At 37.7% G+C, this 22,131-nt stretch overlaps 1 protein-coding gene across 1 annotated transcript; it reads left to right on the plus strand.

The window, feature by feature from the left end:
- On the plus strand, positions 1-5,043 carry LOC138896151 (uncharacterized). Its single transcript, XM_070180937.1, has 4 exons — positions 1-2,489; positions 2,672-3,108; positions 4,378-4,937; positions 5,038-5,043. Exons 1-4 carry the CDS (start codon positions 1-3, stop codon positions 5,041-5,043), a joined length of 3,492 nt encoding a protein of 1,163 aa, XP_070037038.1.
- Positions 5,044-22,131: the final 17,088 nt, after the last annotated feature.

A 22,131-nucleotide genomic window follows, 5' to 3' on the forward strand; every position in this document is an offset into this window, starting at 1 on the left:
ATGGGAGGAATGCTGGAAGAGGGACTCAAGTCAAGCAAGATCATGAGCTACTCTGCCATAAAAGTGACCACACAGGCAATTCAAAGTGGCACCGGAAGCCTGTTAGGCAAAAAGAAGAAAGAAGATGTCGCTATGTTTGTCTCTGGATCATGGCGTGGCCCAAGGGGTCCGCCTCACCAGTACACCCAAACTCGACCCCAACCTCAAGCCTACACCCAAGTTCCATATAATCCATCTCAGCACTATCTCCCGCCACAAGACCCTCGATATTCTGTCGAGCTACCCCAATACCATATTCACCACGCACAGTCATATGCTCAACCCCCTCCTTACCCGCAATGGCGTGCTCCAACTCCACAAAATCTTTATACACCCCCACAACTATACCAAAACCCTACTGGTCCAAGTTTTCGACCGAAGCCAGATTACAGAAAAGAAAGGCAACAACGAAAAGAAACCTTCACCCCTCTTGGAGAGTCCTATACCAGTTTGTTTCAGAGGTTGAGGCAGTTGGACGTTTTGAGGTCGATTGAGCCCAAGATACCAAATCCGCCTCCAAGGAACCTTGACTATTCCCTCAGATGTGCATATTGTTCCGATGCCCCGGGGCACGACACAGAGAAGTGCTGGCATTTGAAGAGGGCGATCCAAGAGCTCATTGATACAAATCAAATTGTGGTCCAGAGCCCGGAGGCGCCAAACATCAACCAAAATCCTTTGCCGGCCCATGCAGAGACACACATGATCGAGATAGTTCATAAGGATGGGGAGCCCAAAAACTCTTCCAAGTCTGTCATGATGATCCGGGCTAGCGAGAATAATCCAATCAAAGCGCTAGATTCTGCAAAAGCAATATCCTTGACGATTAAAGGGGTGTCGGAGAAGCCAAGCATGCTCAATGTGAAGCCTTCTGTATTGGTTGTGAAAGGGCCTCCGGTTGATGTCGAAGCGAACCAGGAAAGGCAAAAAGTGATCGTGCCAGGGGTCCCGGGCAAGCCGGTCATAATCGTGGAAGGGGCTCGTGTTACCCCCGTTATTATTAAGCCAGTGACCCAGTTGCCAATGGTTGACACAAAGGCTGTCCCGTGGAATTACAAACAGGTGATAGTAACTTATATAGGGAAAGAAGTAGAGGAAGAAGTCAATGGAACCGGAGGGCTGACTCGTTTCGGGAGATGTTTTACCCCAGAAGAACTGAGGAAAACCAAGCCATCCAAGGACGGCCACATCCCAGTAAAAAAGCCGGTCACCGAAGAAGAGGCTGAGGAATTCCTAAAAAAGATGAAAATGCAAGACTATTCCATTGTAGAACAGTTGAGGAAAACACCAGCTCAGATCTCTCTTCTGTCGTTGCTGATACATTCCGATGAACACCGCAAAGCCCTGATGAAGATTTTGAACGAGGCTCATGTTCCTGACAAGATCACGGTGAACCACTTGGAAAAGATTGCTAACAAGATTTTCGAAGCAAACAGGATCACTTTCTCGGATGATGAACTCCCTATAGAGGGTACAGAACACAATCGAGCTCTTTATCTCACAGTGAAGTGCGAGGATTCTGCTGTCTCAAGGGTACTGATGGATAACGGTTCTAGTGCAAATATTTGCCCTCTGTCCACTTTGCAAAAGTTGAAGATTGGCACTGAAAGGATCCACATTAATAATGTATGCGTTCGAGGCTTCGATGGAGGAGGGAAAGATTCTGTCGGTGATATAATGCTCAATTTGTCAATAGGGCCAGTTGAGTTCACTATGGAGTTCCAAGTGCTAGATGTGGCTGTCTCTTATAACTTGTTGTTGGGCAGGCCCTGGATCCATGCTGCCAAGGCAATCCCGTCTTCTCTGCATCAAATGGTAAAGTTCGAATGGGACAGGCAGGAAATAGTTGTGCACGGTGATGAGAACTTATCTGCTTACAACGGCACAATCGTTCCATTTATTGAAGTTGAAGATGACAAAGGGCCTTGGGTTTACCAAATGTTCGAAACAGTGTCTGTCGAGAAATTTCCCGAAGGGGAATGCACTCCAGGTCCGAAGATACCATCCGCGTCCGTCATGGTAGCAAATGAAATGTTGAAGAATGGTTTTCTGCCGGGCAAAGGTCTGGGTTCATCTCTGCAAGGTATTGTGCACCCGTTGTTCCTACGTGAAAGTTTTGGTACATTTGGTTTGGGATTCACACTCACAGGGAAAGACGTGAAAAAGGCTAAAAGTTTGAAAGGAAAGGCATGGTCACTCCCTAAACCTGTTCCGCATATCTCCAAGTCTTTCGTCAAGTCAGGGGTCGCCAAACGCCCAATGTCAGTGGTCCCAAAACCTGTGGTCGACTTTGATGAAGATTTGATCAAGAGGTTTCAGAGTCTGTTTGATGAGGTCAATATGGTCGAAATTGGGGAAGGTTCCAGTAATGCCGATGTGCAGTTTGTCGGACCAAACGTGAAGCTTAGCAATTGGAAAGCTACTCCTCTCCCCATCCGGAAGGAGTTTTGGTAGTTTGCTTTGTTTTCCTTTCTGTCATCTGGGTTATTCCAGGGTTGTAACCCAGATTTTTCTTAGTTTTTGTTTGTTTCAATGTACAAACCCTTCTATCCTTTTATTTTTTACAATTTCCAGTTTTTCCATTGATCCTGATAGCGTTTCATTTTTTGTTTTTGCTTTTCTTTCTGTACAGTTCCTTTTATGCTGGTTTCAATGACATGACATGCATGAGGAATTTTCAGCCAAATCTTAAAAGCCAATCTAATTCTGAAACAACGATCCAAGAAGTAGAGGGTGATGATGAAACAAAATACGATGAAGAGGCGGCATTTGAGGAAGTCAGTAGAGAACTAAAACACTTCGAAGAAAAACCCAAGCCTAATTTGAATGAAACCGAAGCAACCAATTTAGGGGATCAAAATAATGTTAGAGAAACCAAGATAAGTGTGCATCTGGAACCGCAAATCAAGGAAGAAATAATCAAAACACTATTTGCATACAAAGATGTCTTTGCATGGTCGTATGACGACATGCCGGGCTTGAGTACTGATTTGGTAGCTCATAAATTGCCAACCGACCCTACATTCCCTCCTGTCAAGCAAAAGTTAAGAAAGTTCAAGACTGATATGAGTGTGAAGATTAAAGAAGAAATCACAAAGCAACTGGAGGCAAAGGTCATTCGGGTCACTCAGTATCCCACTTGGTTAGCTAATGTGGTACCAGTACCAAAGAAGGATGGTAAGACGAGGGTGTGTGTTGATTATCGTGATCTCAACAAGGCAAGTCCAAAAGATAACTTTCCATTGCCGAATATCCACATTCTGATTGATAATTGTGCCAAGCACGAGATCGGGTCTTTCGTGGATTGTTATGCGGGATATCATCAGATCCTGATGGACGAGGAAGACGCAGAAAAGACAGCATTCATCACGCCATGGGGGACGTATTGCTACCGGGTAATGCCATTCGGTTTAAAGAATGCTGGGGCAACTTACATGAGGGCAATGACTACTATATTTCATGACATGATACACAAGGAAATTGAGGTTTATGTAGATGATGTGATCATAAAGTCAAAGAAGCAGTCCAACCATGTTGGGGATTTGAGAAAGTTTTTCCAAAGGCTCCGCAGGTACAACCTCAAGCTCAATCCGGCGAAATGTGCATTTGGTGTTCCGTCGGGGAAACTGTTGGGATTCATAGTCAGTCGACGCGGCATCGAGTTGGATCCGTCAAAGATTAAGGCCATCCAAGAACTACCACCACCAAAGAATAAAACTGAGGTGATGAGCCTGCTCGGGAGGTTAAACTACATCAGCAGGTTTATTGCTCAACTCACGACGACTTGTGAGCCCATATTTAAGTTACTAAAGAAAAATGCTGCGGTTAAGTGGACCGATGAGTGTCAGGAAGCATTTGATAAGATCAAGAATTACCTGCTGAACCCCCCTGTGTTGGTCCCGCCAGAACCTGGGAGACCTTTAATCCTCTATTTGACAGTCACGGATAATTCTTTTGGTTGTGTGTTGGGTCAACACGACATCACGGGCAAGAAAGAGCAAGCCATTTATTACCTCAGCAAGAAGTTCACTCCTTATGAGGTTAAGTATACTCTTCTTGAAAGGACATGTTGCGCCCTGACTTGGGTGGCGCAAAAGTTGAAGCATTATCTGTCATCCTGCACTACTTACCTCATTTCTCGCATGGATCCTCTAAGGTATATCTTTCAGAAGCCTATGCCCACAGGGAGGTTGGCAAAGTGGCAGATTTTACTCACAGAATTTGACATCATCTATGTGACTCGAAGCGCGATGAAAGCCCAAGCCCTAGCCGATCACTTGGCCGAGAATCCGGTGGATGAAGTATATGAGCCACTGAAGACTTATTTTCCTGATGAAGAAGTGATGTATGTTGACGGGGCTGATTATGATGAAAAGCCAGGTTGGAAACTCTTCTTTGATGGAGCTGCTAACCTGAAAGGTGTCGGAATAGGGGCTGTACTCATTTCTGAAACAAGGCATCACTACCCTGTAACAGCTCGACTTCGATTTTATTGCACTAACAACATGGCTGAATATGAGGCATGCATTCTGGGTTTGAGGCTAGCTATAGATATGGGAGTTCAAGAAATATTGGTTTTGGGAGACTCAGATTTGCTGGTTCACCAGATTCAGGGAGAATGGGAAACCCGTGATTTGAAGCTCATACCGTATCGACAATGTCTGCATGATCTTTGTCAACGATTCAGGTCGGTAGAGTTCAGGCATATTCCCAGGATTCATAATGAGATTGCCGATGCCTTGGCTACTCTGGCATCAATGTTACACCATCCGGATGAGATTTATGTCGACCCTCTGCGAATCCAAATCCGTGATCAGCATGCCTATTGCAATGTGGTTGAGGAGGAACTTGATGGTGAGCCTTGGTTCCATGATGTCAAGGAATACATCAAATCAGGGGTATATCCGGCACATGCCACAGGCGATCAAAAGAGAACCATTCGACGTCTGGCTAGTGGATTTTTCTTAAGTGGGGGAATATTGTACAAGAGAACTCCAGATCTAGGATTACTAAGGTGTATAGATGCTAAACAAGCCTCGACTATCATGGCCGAAGTGCATTCCGGGGTTTGCGAGCCACATATGAGTGGGTACGTCTTGGCGAAGAAGATTCTTCGAGCAGGTTATTATTGGCTCACCATGGAACGTGATTGCATCAGCTTTGTTCGCAAATATCATCAATGCCAGGTTCACGGTGATTTGATTCATTCCCCGCCATCTGAGCTGCACACAATGTCGGCACCTTGGCCCTTTGTTGCTTGGGGCATGGATGTCATTGGACCGATTGAGCCGGCAGCGTCAAACGGGCATAGGTTTATTCTGGTGGCCATTGATTACTTTACCAAGTGGGTCGAAGCTGTAACTTTCAAGTCCGTGACCAAGAAGGCAGTGGTAGTTTTTGTTCATTCAAACATCATTTGCCGGTTCGGAATTCCCAAGGTAATCATCACAGAAAATGCTGCTAACCTCAACAGTCATTTGATGAAAGAGGTATGCCAACAGTTCAAGGTTACGCATCGAAACTCCACTCCATATCGTCCTAAGGCAAACGGAGCTGTTGAGGCTGCTAACAAGAACATAAAGAAGATACTTCGTAAAATGGTGCAAGGTTCGAGGCAATGGCATGAAAAGTTACCGTTTGCTTTGCTAGGTTATCGCACTACTGTCCGCACTTCAATAGGTGCAACCCCCTATTTGCTGGTATATGGAACCGAGGCAGTGATACCTGCGAAAGTTGAGATTCCATCCCTGCGGGTCGTTGTTGAAACTGAAATTGATAATGATGAGTGGGTCAAAACCCGGCTAGAGCAATTGAGTTTGATTGATGAAAAAAGATTGGCAGCAGTATGTCATGGTCAATTGTATCAGAAAAGAATGGCAAGAGCATACAACAAGAAGGTTCGGCCCCGAAAATTTGAAGTGGGTCAGCTGGTATTGAAATGCATCCTTCCACATCAGGCTGAAGCTAAAGGCAAGTTCGCCCCAAACTGGAAGGGGCCTTTCATTGTGACAAAGGTGTTGCCCAATGGTGCTTTGTATTTAACAGACATAGAAGGTAAATGTGTGGATATGGCTATTAATTCTGATGCAGTCAAGAGATATTATGTATGATTTCTTTGCTTATCTTCTATCGCATTTTGTACTAGACACGTTCAAAGTTGGAATGACGAAGGCATTTTATTCTGCTATCCCAAACACTTTTATCATTTGTTACCCTTTTTGAGCCTTATTTATTTTCTTTCATACCCCTCTTTTGGAATCAAAGCAGTGTTAGAAATATAAAAGAAAAAAGAGAGAAAAGAAGAAGAAGAGAAAATTAAAATCAAGAAAAAAAAGAAGAAAAAAAAAGAAGAAAAAAAGAAAGAAAAGAGAAAAGCAAAGAAAGAAAAAAAGAAAAGAGAGGAGAAAAAGAAAAGCAAAGTAACAAAAGCAAAACTCTTATGTTTGAACTACGTTCGACCTGATTCCTTTTAAGGATACGTAGGCAGCCTTACACGGTTCGGTCCCCTCAAAATAAAAGTCCAAAATTCCCCAAATTCGAAGAAACTGGGGCAGAAGTTTTAGTTTTGTAAAAAGATTTGATTCCAAAAGTTATAATTTTAAACCCCTTCATCTTAAATTATTTTGAGCCTGCATGCCACCCTTTCTTTCTAACCCTGTCCAAAACCTACACTACAGTCCAAAGAAAGACCTTCTGATCAACTTTGAGGATGCCAAGCCAAATGAGATAGAGGTGCGATTTACATCACGGGTAGCACCTTGGTTCATGGGCACAAGGAAAAATGAATAAATGAGAGAGTCTTATTGGTGAAAACCCTCACGGGTACCATAAGGTGATGGTGAGTCGAGAGAAAATCCAAATGAGAGAGTCTTATTGGTGAAAACCCTTACGGGCACTGTAAGGCGACAATGAGTTGAGAGAGAAGCAAATGAGAGAGGTTTGCTGGTGAAAACCCCTCGGGGCATTACAGGCTGAATCAGGTTCATGACTTTACAAAGAAATTGAATTATGGAAAACCCGATTTTGAAGTATGAAGACATGGCATGAACTGAAATGTGATTAGTTGGATGGATTAGGCTGATCAGTCCGAAATGCATGTCATGATCATTGGAGCCAGTTGCTTCATTCAGATAAGTCTCTTTTCCATTTTTCTTCAAATAGTCATCGCTGTTTTTTTCTTTTATTTTATTCCTAATTCTCGAAGTCACTTCGCTTCGTTTCTTTTGGGTCTATTCTTCTAAGTCTCAGTCAAATTAGTCTGTTGTCAAGCAAGCAAGAAAGGACTTCAAAGCCCACTACCAGCTTTTTATTTGCACTAAGCGAAATTCGGCCAGGCACATCCCAAGTGACATGATGTAGAATTAGCAGTGCGGGGGTAACTGAAGTTCAGGTGGTCAAGTGATTCGTGAATTTGTAGGAAATGCAAAGGTTCGACAGTTGTCAGAATGAAAGTACCATACGGCGAGTTGAGTGTAAGGGATTCAAGGCATTCAGAGGTTTTGTGTTCGAGGTCCGATTGAAAGGTCAAACAATTCTTTGTGAAGCAGGATAGTGACAGAAGCAGACACCTTCAGCAAGGATGCCACAAACTAACCGCCACAGTTTCAAACTGACAAAATTTTCTTTGTTTCAAGCAGGGGCAAGAAATCTTGTTTGCTTTGCCAAGAATCCTCCATGAGAAAGCATGTTCCAGATAAGTTCAGTTTTAAGTTTCCGGGACCCTCCTGGACAATGGGAGTTAATTTCAACTTTTCAGGACCCTCCTGGATAATGGGATTTAATTTTAAATTTTCAGAACCCTCCTGGATAATGGGATCTAGTTTTAAGTTTTCAGGACCCTCCTGGATAATGGGATGCAACTAACAATCAATGAATGTTCCTGGTACAAACTGGGGCAAAAACTTTTCTCTGTTTTGTCTGTGTTGTCATGATTGCAGGCACCCACCTGGAGAACGAGAGAATTCATTTCAGTTTCTAAGTCAGCAGGCACCCACCTGAAAAATGAGGGAATTTATTTCAAGTTTTAAGTCAGCATCAGGCACCCACCTGGAGAACGAGGGAATTCATTTCAGTTTCTAAGTCAGCAGGCACCCACCTGGAAAATGAGTAAATTTATTTCAAGTTTTAAGTCAGCATCAGGCGCCCACCTGGAGAATAAGGGAATTCATTTTAGCTTTAAGTCAACATCAGGTGCCCACCTGGAGAATGAGGGAATTTATTTCAAGTTTCTAAGTCTTCAGGCGCCCACCTAGAGAACGAGGGAATTTATTTCAAGTTTTTAAGTCATCAGGCGCCCACCTGGAGAATGAGGGAATATATTTCAAGTTTTTAGGTCATCAGGCGCCCACCTGGAGAATGAGGGAATTTATTGCAAAGTTTTTTAAGTCATCAGGCGCCCATCTGGAGAATGAGGGAATATATTTCAAGTTTTTAGGTCATCAGGCGCCCACCTGGAGAACGAGGGAATTTATTTTAAGTTTTTAAGTCATCAGGCACCCACCTGGAGAATGAGGGAATATATTTCAAGTTTTTAGGTCATCAGGCGCCCACCTGGAGAATGAGAGAATTTATTTCAAGTTTTTAAGTCATCAGGCGCCCACCTGGAGAATGAGGGAATATATTTCAAATTTTTAGGTCATCAGGCGCCCACCTGGAGAACGAGGGAATTCATTTCAGTTTAAAGTCATCAGGCGCCCACCTGGAGAACGAGGGAAGTCATTTAATAATTCAATCCAAGTTAGAAGTAGCAAAAGTTCGCCTCGAGAATGCGAGCTGACAGTCCGAGATAACCAAAGGAAGAAGTCTCAATCCAGAATAAAAGAAAAAGGGTGAATCCAAAATGCAGAAGCCGATGAAAGATGTGAACTGCTCAAGACATGGCTGAAGTCACAAGCTTTGCATGTCCCGTCTTGATCCGAAAAGCTGAAGAAGAGAGAACTAGCACCTGCAGCTAGCAAACATCAAGGTTTAAGTCAAAAGTCCGCATGAAGAACCATTCAAGACTCAAGATCAAGCTTCAGAAGACTTATAGATAGGAATCTTGTAACTCATAGCTGACAGGCTTAATTAGTCTTTTTTATTTTTTGATTTTGATGTAATAACAGGATCGCGGACCGGAACCTCGACGGAACGGCACCTCACTCGACTCTCTCATCCTCTCCACACACTCCATCCCTTCATTCACCTCTTGAACTACACGCGACCTGATTCCCTTATAACCCGAGATATGTAGGTTGTCCAAAGTTAGGACTCGGTTGCACCTTTTTCCTTTTATTTTCTTCCTCTTTTGAATAACGTTATGGTCAAAAATTAGTCACACGGCTCACTTTGTCTTTGCCTGAAAATTCTTCATGTTTCCAAGCAAAGAGGGGCAGCTGTGAGCACCTAATCTTTTACCATACTTGTGATTTTTCAACACTTTTTAGTATGTAAATAATTTTAAGTTTAATCTACATATTTTAACCTTTATTTCATTTTTAGTAGGTTTTATTTAAGAAAATTAAAAATCACAAAAATTATATGTTCTTGATTTTAAAATATTTAGCTAGTATTTTTATTTTACACTCTTAAAAGAAAAAAAATTATTATTAATTAAAGCAAGAATCAATGAGTCATTTTCATGTGGCAAGATTCTTCCTTATCTTTTGTAACAAACTCACATGCTCTCCCTAAGAAACTCACATGCCCATACACTCTTTTTACTTGGCCACCAATTAATCCCTAACACCTAATTTTGAGAGGCCCGGGGGGACACAAAAAAGGGGGGCTACTCTCAATTTCCTATTTTTTTTTCCCAGCAGCTCCTCCTTCTTCACCTGGGTTTTAGCCATAAAAAGCCATCATCTCTCCTCCAGTAAACTTCACTTCCGGTCACTACCTAAAAACCTCCATCTTCATCACTTGAAATGCACCCGCCAAACTCCACTCTCAACCCTTGTTTCGACCATTGAAGACCAGCCCCGATAATCTCACTTCAACGAGTGGTAAATACCAACAAATACCACCTGAAAATAGCCCCCAAAAGGACCCAAAATAGTAGCTGAAAATCTGCTCAATTCCATCCTTCAAACAGCCCTCATCCTCTCCTAAAACCCAACAAAAATAGATCCAAAAACTAGCTAAAATAATTCTCGATATCAGCTTGAAATCACCGTGAACTATCCTCTATTTCCATCGCTTCAGTCCATCGAGTGAAAGCAAGGTTCGGCGAAGTGGGCGGGTTCCGTTTGAGGTTTCCAATTTTTGGTTCGGTCAGCAATAGCTCCTTCCATTTCTATGAAGATGGAATTTGTTTGAAGTTCGTGTTTGAGTTCAAAATTCCGGTGCCGATTCGAGATCCCGTCCGGGGTTTGCCGTTTTAATTTGGCTCGCGGTTCCTACTCGTTTGTACAGTCGCTTCTCAAACAAAATTTTTGAGTCGAACTTTGGAATTGCTATCTCTTCTGCCGTTATTAAATTCTTTGGCTATAACAGGTTCATTCTTCCCCCTCTTACTTCTAATTTAGCATTGATTTTCAATATGATTTGGAGAATGGTATTAGCCTTTGGTTCAATGGTTGATTTCTTGTTTGAGATTTGTTGAATCTTTTTCGTGATATTTTAATTTAGATGCGTTCGTAGGAATTATCTTTGCTATATTGAGTAGCCCATGGATATTGTAGAGGTATTGTCTTCAGATTTGAAAGTTGGTTTAGTCTCTGTTTCTCATGCTTTACCATAGTCCCTTATTTCATTCTTGAAATTTCAAATTTTAAAAGGAGGTCACTGTTTTTGAAGAAATTTAGAGAATATAATGAGTTTTTGTGAAGGTTATTCATCTAGCTAAGCATCTGATGTGTAAAGACTGTGATTGTGCGAGTTAAGTGAGCAATATGAGTGTCCTTAGTTGGCAGAAGAGGAATTAGTAGAATACTTAAATAGCTCTTACCATATTTTTTATTTACTCTCCCTTATTTTGTTTGTTTGTTAATTTTCTTTCCTTCATGTCGTGTCTGGTTGGTTTCTAATGTTTTAGATGCAACATATGTTTATTGATGATTGAAATGTGCCGTGGAGTTGGGATTTTAAGGAAACATAATTGAAATTTGAGAACTACATATTCACTATTTTATTTTATTGCTCTAGCTAGGAGTATGCTTAAGCCGATCTCACCCGAGTAGGCAATCTTTAGGATTTTCGACGTTCGCTTGACACGAGTACGTTTTTTTTAAATGAATATTCGTAGAAAATGCTTTAGGCGCGATTAATAAATCCTCGTGACTATGGGTACGGTTTCCGTGGCATAGTCATGATACATAATTCCCCAATTCGAGTGTGCGTTTCACGTGACTCGACTACAACTTCAAATAATAATAAAAATAAACATGTTGTAAGTCGCGGGTGCGTTTCACGTGACGTGATTCACAATATGTGCCAAAATGACAAGTGTACGACATCGTGACTTGTCCCAGAAATAATTCCATAAATGATTAAAAGCGGTTAAAAAGTAAAAATGCACAATAGGCTTTAAATATGTAATAAATCAGATAATTAGGCCAATTATTAATAGTTGAGCGACCGTGCTAAAACCGCGAAACTCAGGAGTGCCTCACACCTTCTCCCGCGTTAACAGAATTCCTTACCCGATTTTCTGTGTTCGCAGACCATAAATAAGAGTTAATTTCCTCGATTTGGGATTTAAAATAAACCGGTGACTTGGGACACCATAAATTATTCCAAGTGGCGACTCTGAAATAAATAAATAATCCCATTTCGATTAATGTCACTTTAATTGGAAAAACTCCCTTATTCCCCATATCCCCCTAGGGAAAAAGGAGGTGTGACAACAACATTGTTTGGTCAAATTTCGCATGCCATTGTTTGGGTGCTTGTTTTAGTCCGTAAAGAGACTTAACAAGTCTACATACATTCTTTTCTTTACCTGGAACCACAAACCCTTCAGGTTGTTCCATGTAAATTTTTTCCTCCAACTCTCCATTTAAGAAGGACGTCTTAACATCCATTTGATGAATTTCAAGACCATACACTGCAGCTAATGCTACTAACATCCGTATGGATGTAATTCTTGTAACTGGAGAGTATATATCAAAGTAGTCTAGACCTTCTCGTTGTCTATACCCTTTGACTACGAGTCTTGCCTTGAATTTATCAATAGTGCCATCATTTTTTATTTTTCTCTTAAAAATCCATTTAGAACCTAAAGGTTTATTTCCAGGAGGAAGATCAACCAATTCTCATGTATGATTGTTCAATATGGATTCTATTTTACTATTGACTGCCTCTTTCCAAAACAATGATTCCGAAGAAGTCATAGCTTCTTTAAATGTTTGAGGCTCATTCTCCAATAAGAAAGTCACAAAATCTGGTCCAAATGAAGTAGAAGTTCTTTGACGTTTACTACGTCTTGGATCCTCCTGATTACATGTACTTTCTTTTGTTTCTTCCCGAGGTCGTTTAGATCCTTCACCAAATGACTCACATTCCTTTTTATACGGATATATATTTTCAAATAACTCAGCATTATCTGATTCTATAACCGTATTATTATGGATGTCGGGATTTTCTGATTTATGAACCAGAAATCGATATGCTTTACTATTTGTCGCATATCCTATGAAAACACAATCAACGGTTTTCGGTCCTATCTTTACCCTTTTGGGTTTAGGAACTTGCACTTTTGCCAAACACCCCCACACTTTAAAATAATTCAAGTTGGGCTTCCTTCCTTTCCATTTTTCATATGGAATGGATTGTGTTTTGCTATGGGGCACTCGATTTAATATTCGATTAGCCGTAAGAATGGCTTCCCCCCATAAGTTCTGTGGCAAACCAGAACTTATCAACAACGCATTCATCATCTCCTTTAATGTGCGATTCTTTCTTTCCGCAATCCCATTAGATTGGGGCGTGTAAGGGGCTATTGTTTGATGAATAATTCCATATTCTAAACATATTTCTTCAAAAGGAGATTCATATTCACCACTCCTATCACTTCGTATCATTTTTACTTTCTTGTTAAGTTGCGTTTCAACTTCATTTTTGTATTGCCTGAATGCGTCTATTGCTTCATCTTTACTATTCAGTAAGTAAATATAGCAATATCGAGTACCATCGTCAATAAAAGTTATGAAATACTTCTTTCCACCGCGAGATGGTATTGACTTCATGTCACAAATATCTTTGTGAATTAAGTCTAAAGGATTTGAATTCGTTTCAACTGACTTATAAGGATGTTTAACATACTTAGATTCCACACATGTTTGACATTTTAATTTTTCGTATTCAAACTTAGGCAGTACTTCCAAGTTAATCATTTTTCGCAAGGTTTTATAATTGAAATGACCCAAACGTACATACCATAAATCATTTGACTCAAGTAAGTAAGAAAAAGCTGAAATATTATTATTGTTTTCCACAACCATTACATTCAGATTGAAAAGGCCCTCGGTGAGGTAACCTTTTCCTACAAATATTTCATTCTTACTTATAACAACCTTGTCGGACACAAAAATGCACTTAAAACCGTGCTTAACAAGAAATCCAGTAGAGACTAAATTCTTTCTCATTTCGGGAACATGAAGGACATTGTTCAAAGTCATGACCTTGCCAGAAGTCATTTTCAGAAAATATCTTCCCATATCCTTCAATTTTTGCTGTTGAAGCATTTTCATATAAACTGTCTCTCCGGGTCCAGCAGGAGCATAAGTAGCAAAAGCTTCTCTAACTGCACAAACATGGCGAGTGGCTCCAGAATCAAACCATCATTATTTAGGATTTCCCACCAAGTTACATTCAGAAAGCATGGCACACAAGTTATCAATATCATCATGCTTTACTACCATGTTTGCTTGACCCCTTTTCTTGTCTTTCTTCGGAGCACGACACTCCGTAGATTTGTGTCCGATTTTCCTACAGTTGTAGCAGTTTCCACTGAACCGCTTCTTGCTTGAGTTGTATTTCGGAACAGAAGCCTTCTTCCTCTTTTTGTTATCTTCAACAATATTTGCTCCCATTATTGTTGAATTTCCACGGCCTCTCCTTTCAGCAGCTTTATTGTCCTCTTCGATTCTCAACCGAATAATGAGATCTTCAAGGGACATTTTCTTTCGTTTGTGTTTCAAATAATTTTTGAAGTCCTTCCACAACGGAGGCAACTTCCCAATCATTGCTGCTACTTGGAATGCTTCATTGATGACAAGACCTTCAGCAAGTAGATCATGAATAATCACTTGTAATTCCTAAACTTGGGTAATAACAGACCTGCTATCTACCATTTTGTAGTCCAAAAATTTTGCGGCAACGAATTTCTTCATCCTAGCATCTTCAGTTTTATATTTCTTTTCAAGCGCATTCCACAATTTTTTTGACGTCTCCACGCCACTGTATACATTATACAGATTATCATCCAGTCGCTAAGAATATAATTCTTGCATAAAAAATCAGAATGCTTCCACGCTTCAATCACGACAAAGTGTTCATTCTCTGAAGTTTTATCTGGCAGATCAGGAATATCTTCCTTGATGAACTTCTGTAGACATAACTTAGTTAAGTAGAAGAACATCTTCTGCTGCCAGCGCTTGAAATCAATCTCGGAAAATTTTCCGGGTTTTTCTGCCGGTGCCAACGCCGGTGTTCGGCTTGTTGATGCGTTGGCAGTCACCGTCGGAACAGCTTGGCTTTCGCTTTCAGTCGTCATTTTTTCTGTAAAAGAATGACACAAACAAACGTTTAATAAACATTTTCAATATTGCTTTTCACGAAGGCTTTACTCTCCAAAATGGGAGTACACAAAACCACAAAGGTTTTAGTTTACAGAATAATAAGAATAACACAAATACAGAAATAATATTAAATTTCTTAAGATTGTTAGTCCCGTCAATATTACTTTATTTGTAAATAATAATTCTGGAAAATATAAGTTATCGTAATGAAACAGTAATTAATTCGAGCCCACTGAATTCACAGTGTTTCCTTAAGGAATTTAATCCCCTCCTAGTATCCAAGGTTATGGATTATTTCCTCCCAGGATAGAACGAATCACACACTGGTGTAGCGGTACTTTAAACCTCAGTGTTTCAACGAACACAAAGTTCGGTAGCAAATCACACCTACAGTTGCTTTGTTTGAAGTTAAAACAATGCAGAACAAAGGAGTAAAAACTCAGAAAATCATATGAAAATGCTGAGAGGAAGGAGTGCAATGTATAGCCAAAGTTGAGCGTTTTCAGTTTTGGTGTCTTTCTTCAACAGCTGCTGCACATATTTATAGCAGTCAGCTTTGAAGATGAACGACCCTCCACCCTCCATGGTGGAGCATGCACTAGCTTGTTTATGGAGCAAGCACTTGGCCATGGTGGGAAAAGCATTAGGCGGCTGCTATTGCAGCTGGTGGTCAATACACGGATTGAAACATATCCGTTATAAATACGGATAATCTTACGTTAATATTTACTATTAACAAATTAATTTGGTCCAAAAAATTAATCAATCAATCATTTGAAGCCGAAGCCGAAGCCGAGCAGAGCGAGCAACGACAACGGCGCAAGACTTGCTTTCTTCTTAACTCTTTAAGAGCTACAAGAAGAGCAATTATATATATACCCACAAAAAATCTTTTCTTCTTCTAATATGGGACAATGTCTCATTGTCAAGAGGGGAAAACTTAAAATTTTACTCAAAAATTTTATTTTCCCTCCATTTCCCATTCACCCTCATTTTAAGACTATTTCATCTTAAATAACAAAAACCTCAACAAAAAATGCTTTTCTCCATGGTCTCCCACTTATTCTTTTCATCCCAGTAATTGAGATCGTCCGAGAAAACGAAAGAAAATTTGATTCTTTAAATGGAATAATTTTCTCTCTCTCCAATATTCTATATCTATATATATATTAATATAAAGTAGGGCCCTAGAGGAGTGACGTGGCATGTGCTATTGATCTCTTATCTACTTTTTTAACTTTTCAGGCTTTTCTCTATAATTTTCACAAAATAAATTCAATTATTAAATTAAAAAAAAATAACAACCAATCAGTAAAGGTACGTCTTTCAAAATTCTTTGGAACCCGTTCCAAACCAAAATCATTCCTTCAATTCCCACGACACCAAAAATAAAGAGTAAATCAAGAATCTACTTCAATTTCATTCCTCCCAAATATGTAGTATAAAATCGACGAAGAAAAATTCAACCAATACCCATATCAAGCCAGAGAACAAGTGAACATGGCAGAAGACTTTTACGGTCTGTGAGAAAGATCTAAGTTACAAAGCTTCATATTTGGTTGGTCGACTTCATGTATTTATGTGTTAAATTTTGTTTTATCATTTTCTATTGCAGGTCTTTATATTGATTTTTCCCGTCCTTGCACTACAGTCGGCGGAGCCAATTTGTCCAAGCATGTAGATTCCTGTGAAATATTTCCTTGATGTTTTTCTTCTTCTTTTTTTATTTAGCTTTTACACTGTTTATCCTGAGATTGAGATTTATGTTAAGAAAAAAGAGTGAAAATTAGAGGAAAAAAATGAGAATAGCATCTCCAATTGGTGTTTGCACCATATATAGGTTTTATAATTATATTGAAGTATGATTAGTAATGTTAAAAGTGACATAATATTTTAGTTTCCATTGTGTTTATACTGACCAATAACTTGAGGTATCCGGAGATTCTAGGTCAAACTCCATGTTTAAATTGTACTTATATGATTGTTGCACAAAGGAACAAGCAAAGTAGTAGAAAAGAGAGGACCCACCAGTCAAGAATTATCTCACTCTTCCCGCTTTTCTTCTCCGAGGCAAAAAAAATAATATTGTGTCCAACTCTAAATGATATTGTTTAATATTCGTGAAACTTATCTAATTATTTGAATTTAAGAGATATATTTCTATGTCTTATGTTCTTGATTTTTCTTGATTTTTATGTTGGTTTTAGCAATAAAGTTTGTATCTTTTGGTTATTTTGTCGTCCATTTTGTAACGTTTACTTAATCTTGAATGTGCTCTTAATAAAATTTTCATCTAACATTTTTATGCAGAAATAATGATGTTAGAATGTTTGTTTGCCATTTGTTGTATCTATTTTCTCAATCAGCATCTTGATTTCAGGTTAATTTTGAACTATAAGCATTTTGGGTTTTCTATATGCATAAATGATGAGACTTTCTCATTTACTGTGAAAGTTTTTAAGTTAATGGTCCAGTCAATTTTATCTGGACATGTAATGAGATAAAGATGTTACTTTTCTCATCCAGATACATAATGAGGTAAAGATATTACCTTTCTCATTTCTGATTGAGATGCGAACTCTTGAAATTGGTTGGAGCAATATTTGAACATTTTGAATAATTATTTTCAGTAAAAGAGCGAACACTTGGAAGCTTCTCTTTGTTAGATTTTTTTTTTTTTTTTTGGAATTTGTTTAGGTTGGATTTTGGATTATGATAATAGATTTTGTTTTATACCATGAGGACAGTAGGCTATTCTGATATCATTATTTTAATACATGTTGGGTGATGTTGCTAACATCAAGTATTCCAGTTATTTATACCGGAGATGGTCCTGGACAATGTCTTGATAAAAGTAAACTTAATTAATCATCTCTTCATTTCTTCATCCTTCGCTTATAACTTAGATGATCATGAGTTTTTACCAGAGTGGCACCACAAACGTTTTTACGAATGTCATTTATTATATTTTTCATCCTTTTTTTTTTTGTCTTTTCTCTCCATGTTTTGCCCCTCTAAAGATTTTTGGTTCTTTTGTTTTCCCTTTAACCTTCTTAAAGTCCTTCACACAGGAATTGCCAAAACATTAAATTGAAAGAGGCAATTAAATATTTTGGTCTTTCTCTCGGCTATACTTTATTATTAATGTGTTGTCTTTTCAGTTTTTGTTGCGACTCCTATGCCTCTTCATTTATATTAGTGTGTTTTCGTCCATCCTATATCCTTTTGCTTTCTTCTATGTTTTATTTTCAGTGTGCATTTTGATGGAATCAGAAGGTATTGAATTTCATGGGATAAACTTTGAGTTGTATACACATTTAAAGCATATTATTTATCAATGTGAATGAAAATTTTCTTATATGTTCTTGAATATTCCTTTTGGTATCGGTGAGTGCTCCGCTTCAGTTGGAATTAGTGTAACTATGGTGTTGCCCTTTTAGTTTTTTGTGTTCAATTAATTTTGATTGTTATTTTAGCTGTTTCATGAGCATTAAAATTGTCTATCGATTTGTTTTTGTTTTTTGCAAAGAAAGACTATTTCCCATTGTTGTTTCAGATTTATAGGAGAAACTCTGCAGTGGTTATTTTATAGGAATACTGAAGAATCAAATTCTAAGTAGTTATGCACTTAAATCTTTTTATTTATTCTTATCTGACATAAGTTCCCTAAAATATTTGAACACTTCTATAATAAAGAAAGATTCATGCATCATCATGGACCTGTTTTAGAATTTCGGCTCTTCCACTATTTTCATGTTGATTTTAATTTCTGCATATGTATTATACTTATGGTTTTATGCCTTTGCTCTTTCTAATTTTCATTATATTCTTCTTACTATCTTTATTGCCATCATGGGAACATATTTTCTTACTAACGGCTGAGAATTATTGGTGGTAGTAGACTTCGTTTTCTCCTGGTCTCTACAATTTTCTCTCTAGTTGTGCTCGGTATATTACTACTATTATGTTAAGGCTAAGATGTCAAAGTTCTTCCTCACCAATTTCTACTTTAAATGTGTACATGATATTAAATTTTATCTTGCCATAGGATTTCTTTGCAGTGAGTGTGTGTGTTATTATTTTTTTTTCAAACCATTTCTCCCATATTTAATCTATTGCTTGTGTGAATTCCAGTAAATTGTCATGTCATTTTGTGTTGCTTAATATATTACTATCAACCATGTCATTTTGGCCATTTGAATTTAGTTGCTATTGGAATTTCGCACTCAAATCTGTTTGTGATCGGAGGGTTTATAGAAACATCAAATGCGACTTATCTTTTGACGGAGAAGCTAAGAGTATGACTGTTGCTCCATTTGGTCGATATTTAGGAAGTAAGGTCAACAAAAAACTCATGAACCAATTATTATTGTGAGTTCAATGGGTTTTATTATGATAGCCACCTCTGCTCGGATTATGGGGAGCCCTGAAACTTTTTTGGACTGTAAAGAAGATCTTTTGTTTCCTTTGTACTTGTATTAGAAAGAGAATTTGAATGATTCATGACTAGCTTAATAAAAGTTTCAATGTAATATAGTTATAAGTCAGCTTTTATACATATGAGGTGCCTTAAAATAAAGTTGTTTGTGTCATATACTTGATTTCTGCTGTGTAAACTTTTGCTGCTATAAATGTTATAACTATAGCTTTTATTATTAATAAAATTCTGAGACAAATGGTCATTTCTGTTTTTGGTTCTTGCTTAATATGGTCTGGCAGTCGTTGAAATTATCTAAAGCCATATTCATTAAAAAATTGCATTTGCTGCATGGTATGATAACCAAAGCGTTGATATTATGCTCAACATGAAAGTGGTTGTTCCATATAATACTAATATAACCCATTTTCAGTAAAAAAATAAAGAAAAAAGAAAAACTGTATTGCGGCTGAATCTAATTTGAAAGCTAAATCTTTAACGTGTAATAACATTTATTGGGCGCCACAATGCTTTACATGCCTTTACTTTTGCGACAATTAAAATGAATACAAGGATAAAAAACTTGAGGTAGAGGCTGAGAATAGTGAAGCCACCACCAATAGCAGCACATGCACCAACTAAGTCGATTTTTCAAATATTCAAATCAAATCAATTAAGTCGATTTTTTATCGATTCATTTTTTGTCGGTTCGATTTTTTCGGTTATTTATTATTTTTTTATAAATATGAGACATACACTACCAAACGCATATTCCGGCTACTACATTTTCAACGTAACACTATCAAACTAATTGCTCTTTGAGAAATCTATTATTTACCAAGATATATTCATGACAGTTGACTCAAATAGTGATGAATAATTTAAGTACTCAATTAAAAATTAATTATTTTTAACATGAAATAAATTCTTGTACTTAGCAAAATAAAATTACCAATCAAACTAGAATGCAAAGAATTAGATTATTATAATAGCAAGGAACTAGACTAAAAATACAAATGACTAATATGTACCATAAAATTTCAGAAACTTTATATAAAAATATACATATATATAGGTGTAATAATAAATTTATATAGCTACTTTTATAGTCGGTCTGGTTCGATTTATTTTGGTTATTTTTTTTATTAAAACCAAAACCAAACCAAATTTAATCGATTTTTAAAATTTAAAACCAAAACCAAACCAAACCTAAAAAGTATCGATTTTTTTAGTCGGTTTGGTTCGGTTTTCGGTTTGGTTCGATTTTTCGGGTTTTTAGGAACACCCCTAATAGTATGATATACTCCCTCTGTTTCAATTTATGTGAACCCATTTGAGTGAGCACGGAGTTTAAAAAAAGATAGAAGACTTTTGAACTTGTGGTGTAAAATGAGGCACATATATTTTGTGTGGCTATAAATCATTGCATAAAGGTAAATTGTTTCCAAATAAGAAAAGTGGTCATTCTTTTTGGCACGAACTAAAAAGAAAATAGGTTAACATAAATTGAAACGGAGGGAGCAGTAAACAACAAATAAATCAGTTTAGCTGGGGAACATTCTACTCTATATATGTAAAAGCTTTTTTAATAATCATCTCCTTTTTCTTTTTCCCTTTTCCTATATACTATTTTAGTAAGACAAAAATTGGATTCATTATTCTTAACTTTTTAAGTTGTTATTTAAAGCATTCTTTTCGTGTCTTAAATAGTAGAGTATTATAGTACTATGAAGGATTCACTTCAATTAGACGAAGGGCGAGGTATTTTATCTGAAGTTAGATCTTTCGTTTTTAAGTGAGTAAAGATTAAAATTTAACTTTTAATTGTGTAAAAGATGTTTCACTGTTAATGTAATTTTACCAATTCTCATGTCATTATCCATTTTAATAGTTTATAGTAAAATCGTGAAAGAAATTTTTTATTAGTAAAGATTGATTTTCTGTTATATGCCATTACTGATTTAGATATATTTTAGCTTTTTATGATCGTGCGTAGCGCGAGTAAATTAACTAGTTCAAACTAATAAGTAGTATCACATATGGCAACTAGTTAGAACTATGCATATAAAATTAGGTCTACTTTGACGAGACGTATGGGAGTATCAACTATTTCTCGAGGACATAGCAAAATCCAATATAGGATACCAGAAAATACAAGACATTTACACAGTGCTTAAACTCCTAATTAATTCATATATAATATATGATATTCCTCCATCTGGATAGGGATCATAAAAAGTTGTGGGCGGAACTGAGATATCGGATAGAATAAAGTATAGATGGGAACAGAATTAGAGGAGACACGTCCAACATAGAATTTTTGACAGACATAAAATGCAATGATTATTCTTGCAACAAGTAAGGCAATTTGAGCAAAATAGAAATATCGAACCTCTAAGAAAAGCAATTTGAAATCTCATTATGTTTGAAGCATTTCTGACTCAAGTTTCAACCACTTAATATAATCTTATTTGAGTACTTGGTTCATAGTTTTAATATTTTCAACAATTTCAGTGGATTTTAGACAAATAAATTATCTAGGTCTAAAAGTTGTCACAATTACAATACTAGATCTGCCCCTAGTTTGAAGTTCTTTAACATATCATCAGCTTCTTTCGAAAAAATATATATATGTGTTAGTGTATATTTTCTGATTAATCTTCACATCTAATTAAACTAATTCTATAAGCTTAATTTGTTTGGAGAAAAGTCCAATTTCCATCCAATTGACATAGAAATTAAGCCAAAGGCATATTTACACAGTACAAGACCTTTGCTAGCTATCACAACCTGAGTGGATTTTCCTCTGTTTTTTATTCCATTCTTATACAGATCGATCGAATCTTTCCCATGTTTTCGCCATTGTGTCCGTCAAATCCTTAAGGAATTCCATTCTCTTTCATTTCAACCGTAAAAATCTTCCATATTACACCATCTCCTTAACTTTACATCCCT

The sequence above is a fragment of the Nicotiana tomentosiformis genome, chromosome 7 (genome assembly GCF_000390325.3).
Source record: "Nicotiana tomentosiformis chromosome 7, ASM39032v3, whole genome shotgun sequence".
In the NCBI taxonomy this organism is placed as follows: Eukaryota; Viridiplantae; Streptophyta; class Magnoliopsida; order Solanales; family Solanaceae; genus Nicotiana; species Nicotiana tomentosiformis.

Bases quoted from the DNA above. Each gene is read 5' to 3' on its own strand.
- LOC138896151 (XM_070180937.1), top strand. From the start codon at position 1: ATGGGAGGAATGCTGGAAGAGGGACTCAAGTCAAGCAAGATCATGAGC. The intron at 2,490-2,671 runs GTAGTTTGCTTT...CTTTCTGTACAG, and splicing joins CCCATCCGGAAGGAGTTTTG to TTCCTTTTATGCTGGTTTCA. The intron at 3,109-4,377 runs GTGTGAAGATTA...TTCCTGATGAAG, and splicing joins AAAGTTCAAGACTGATATGA to AAGTGATGTATGTTGACGGG.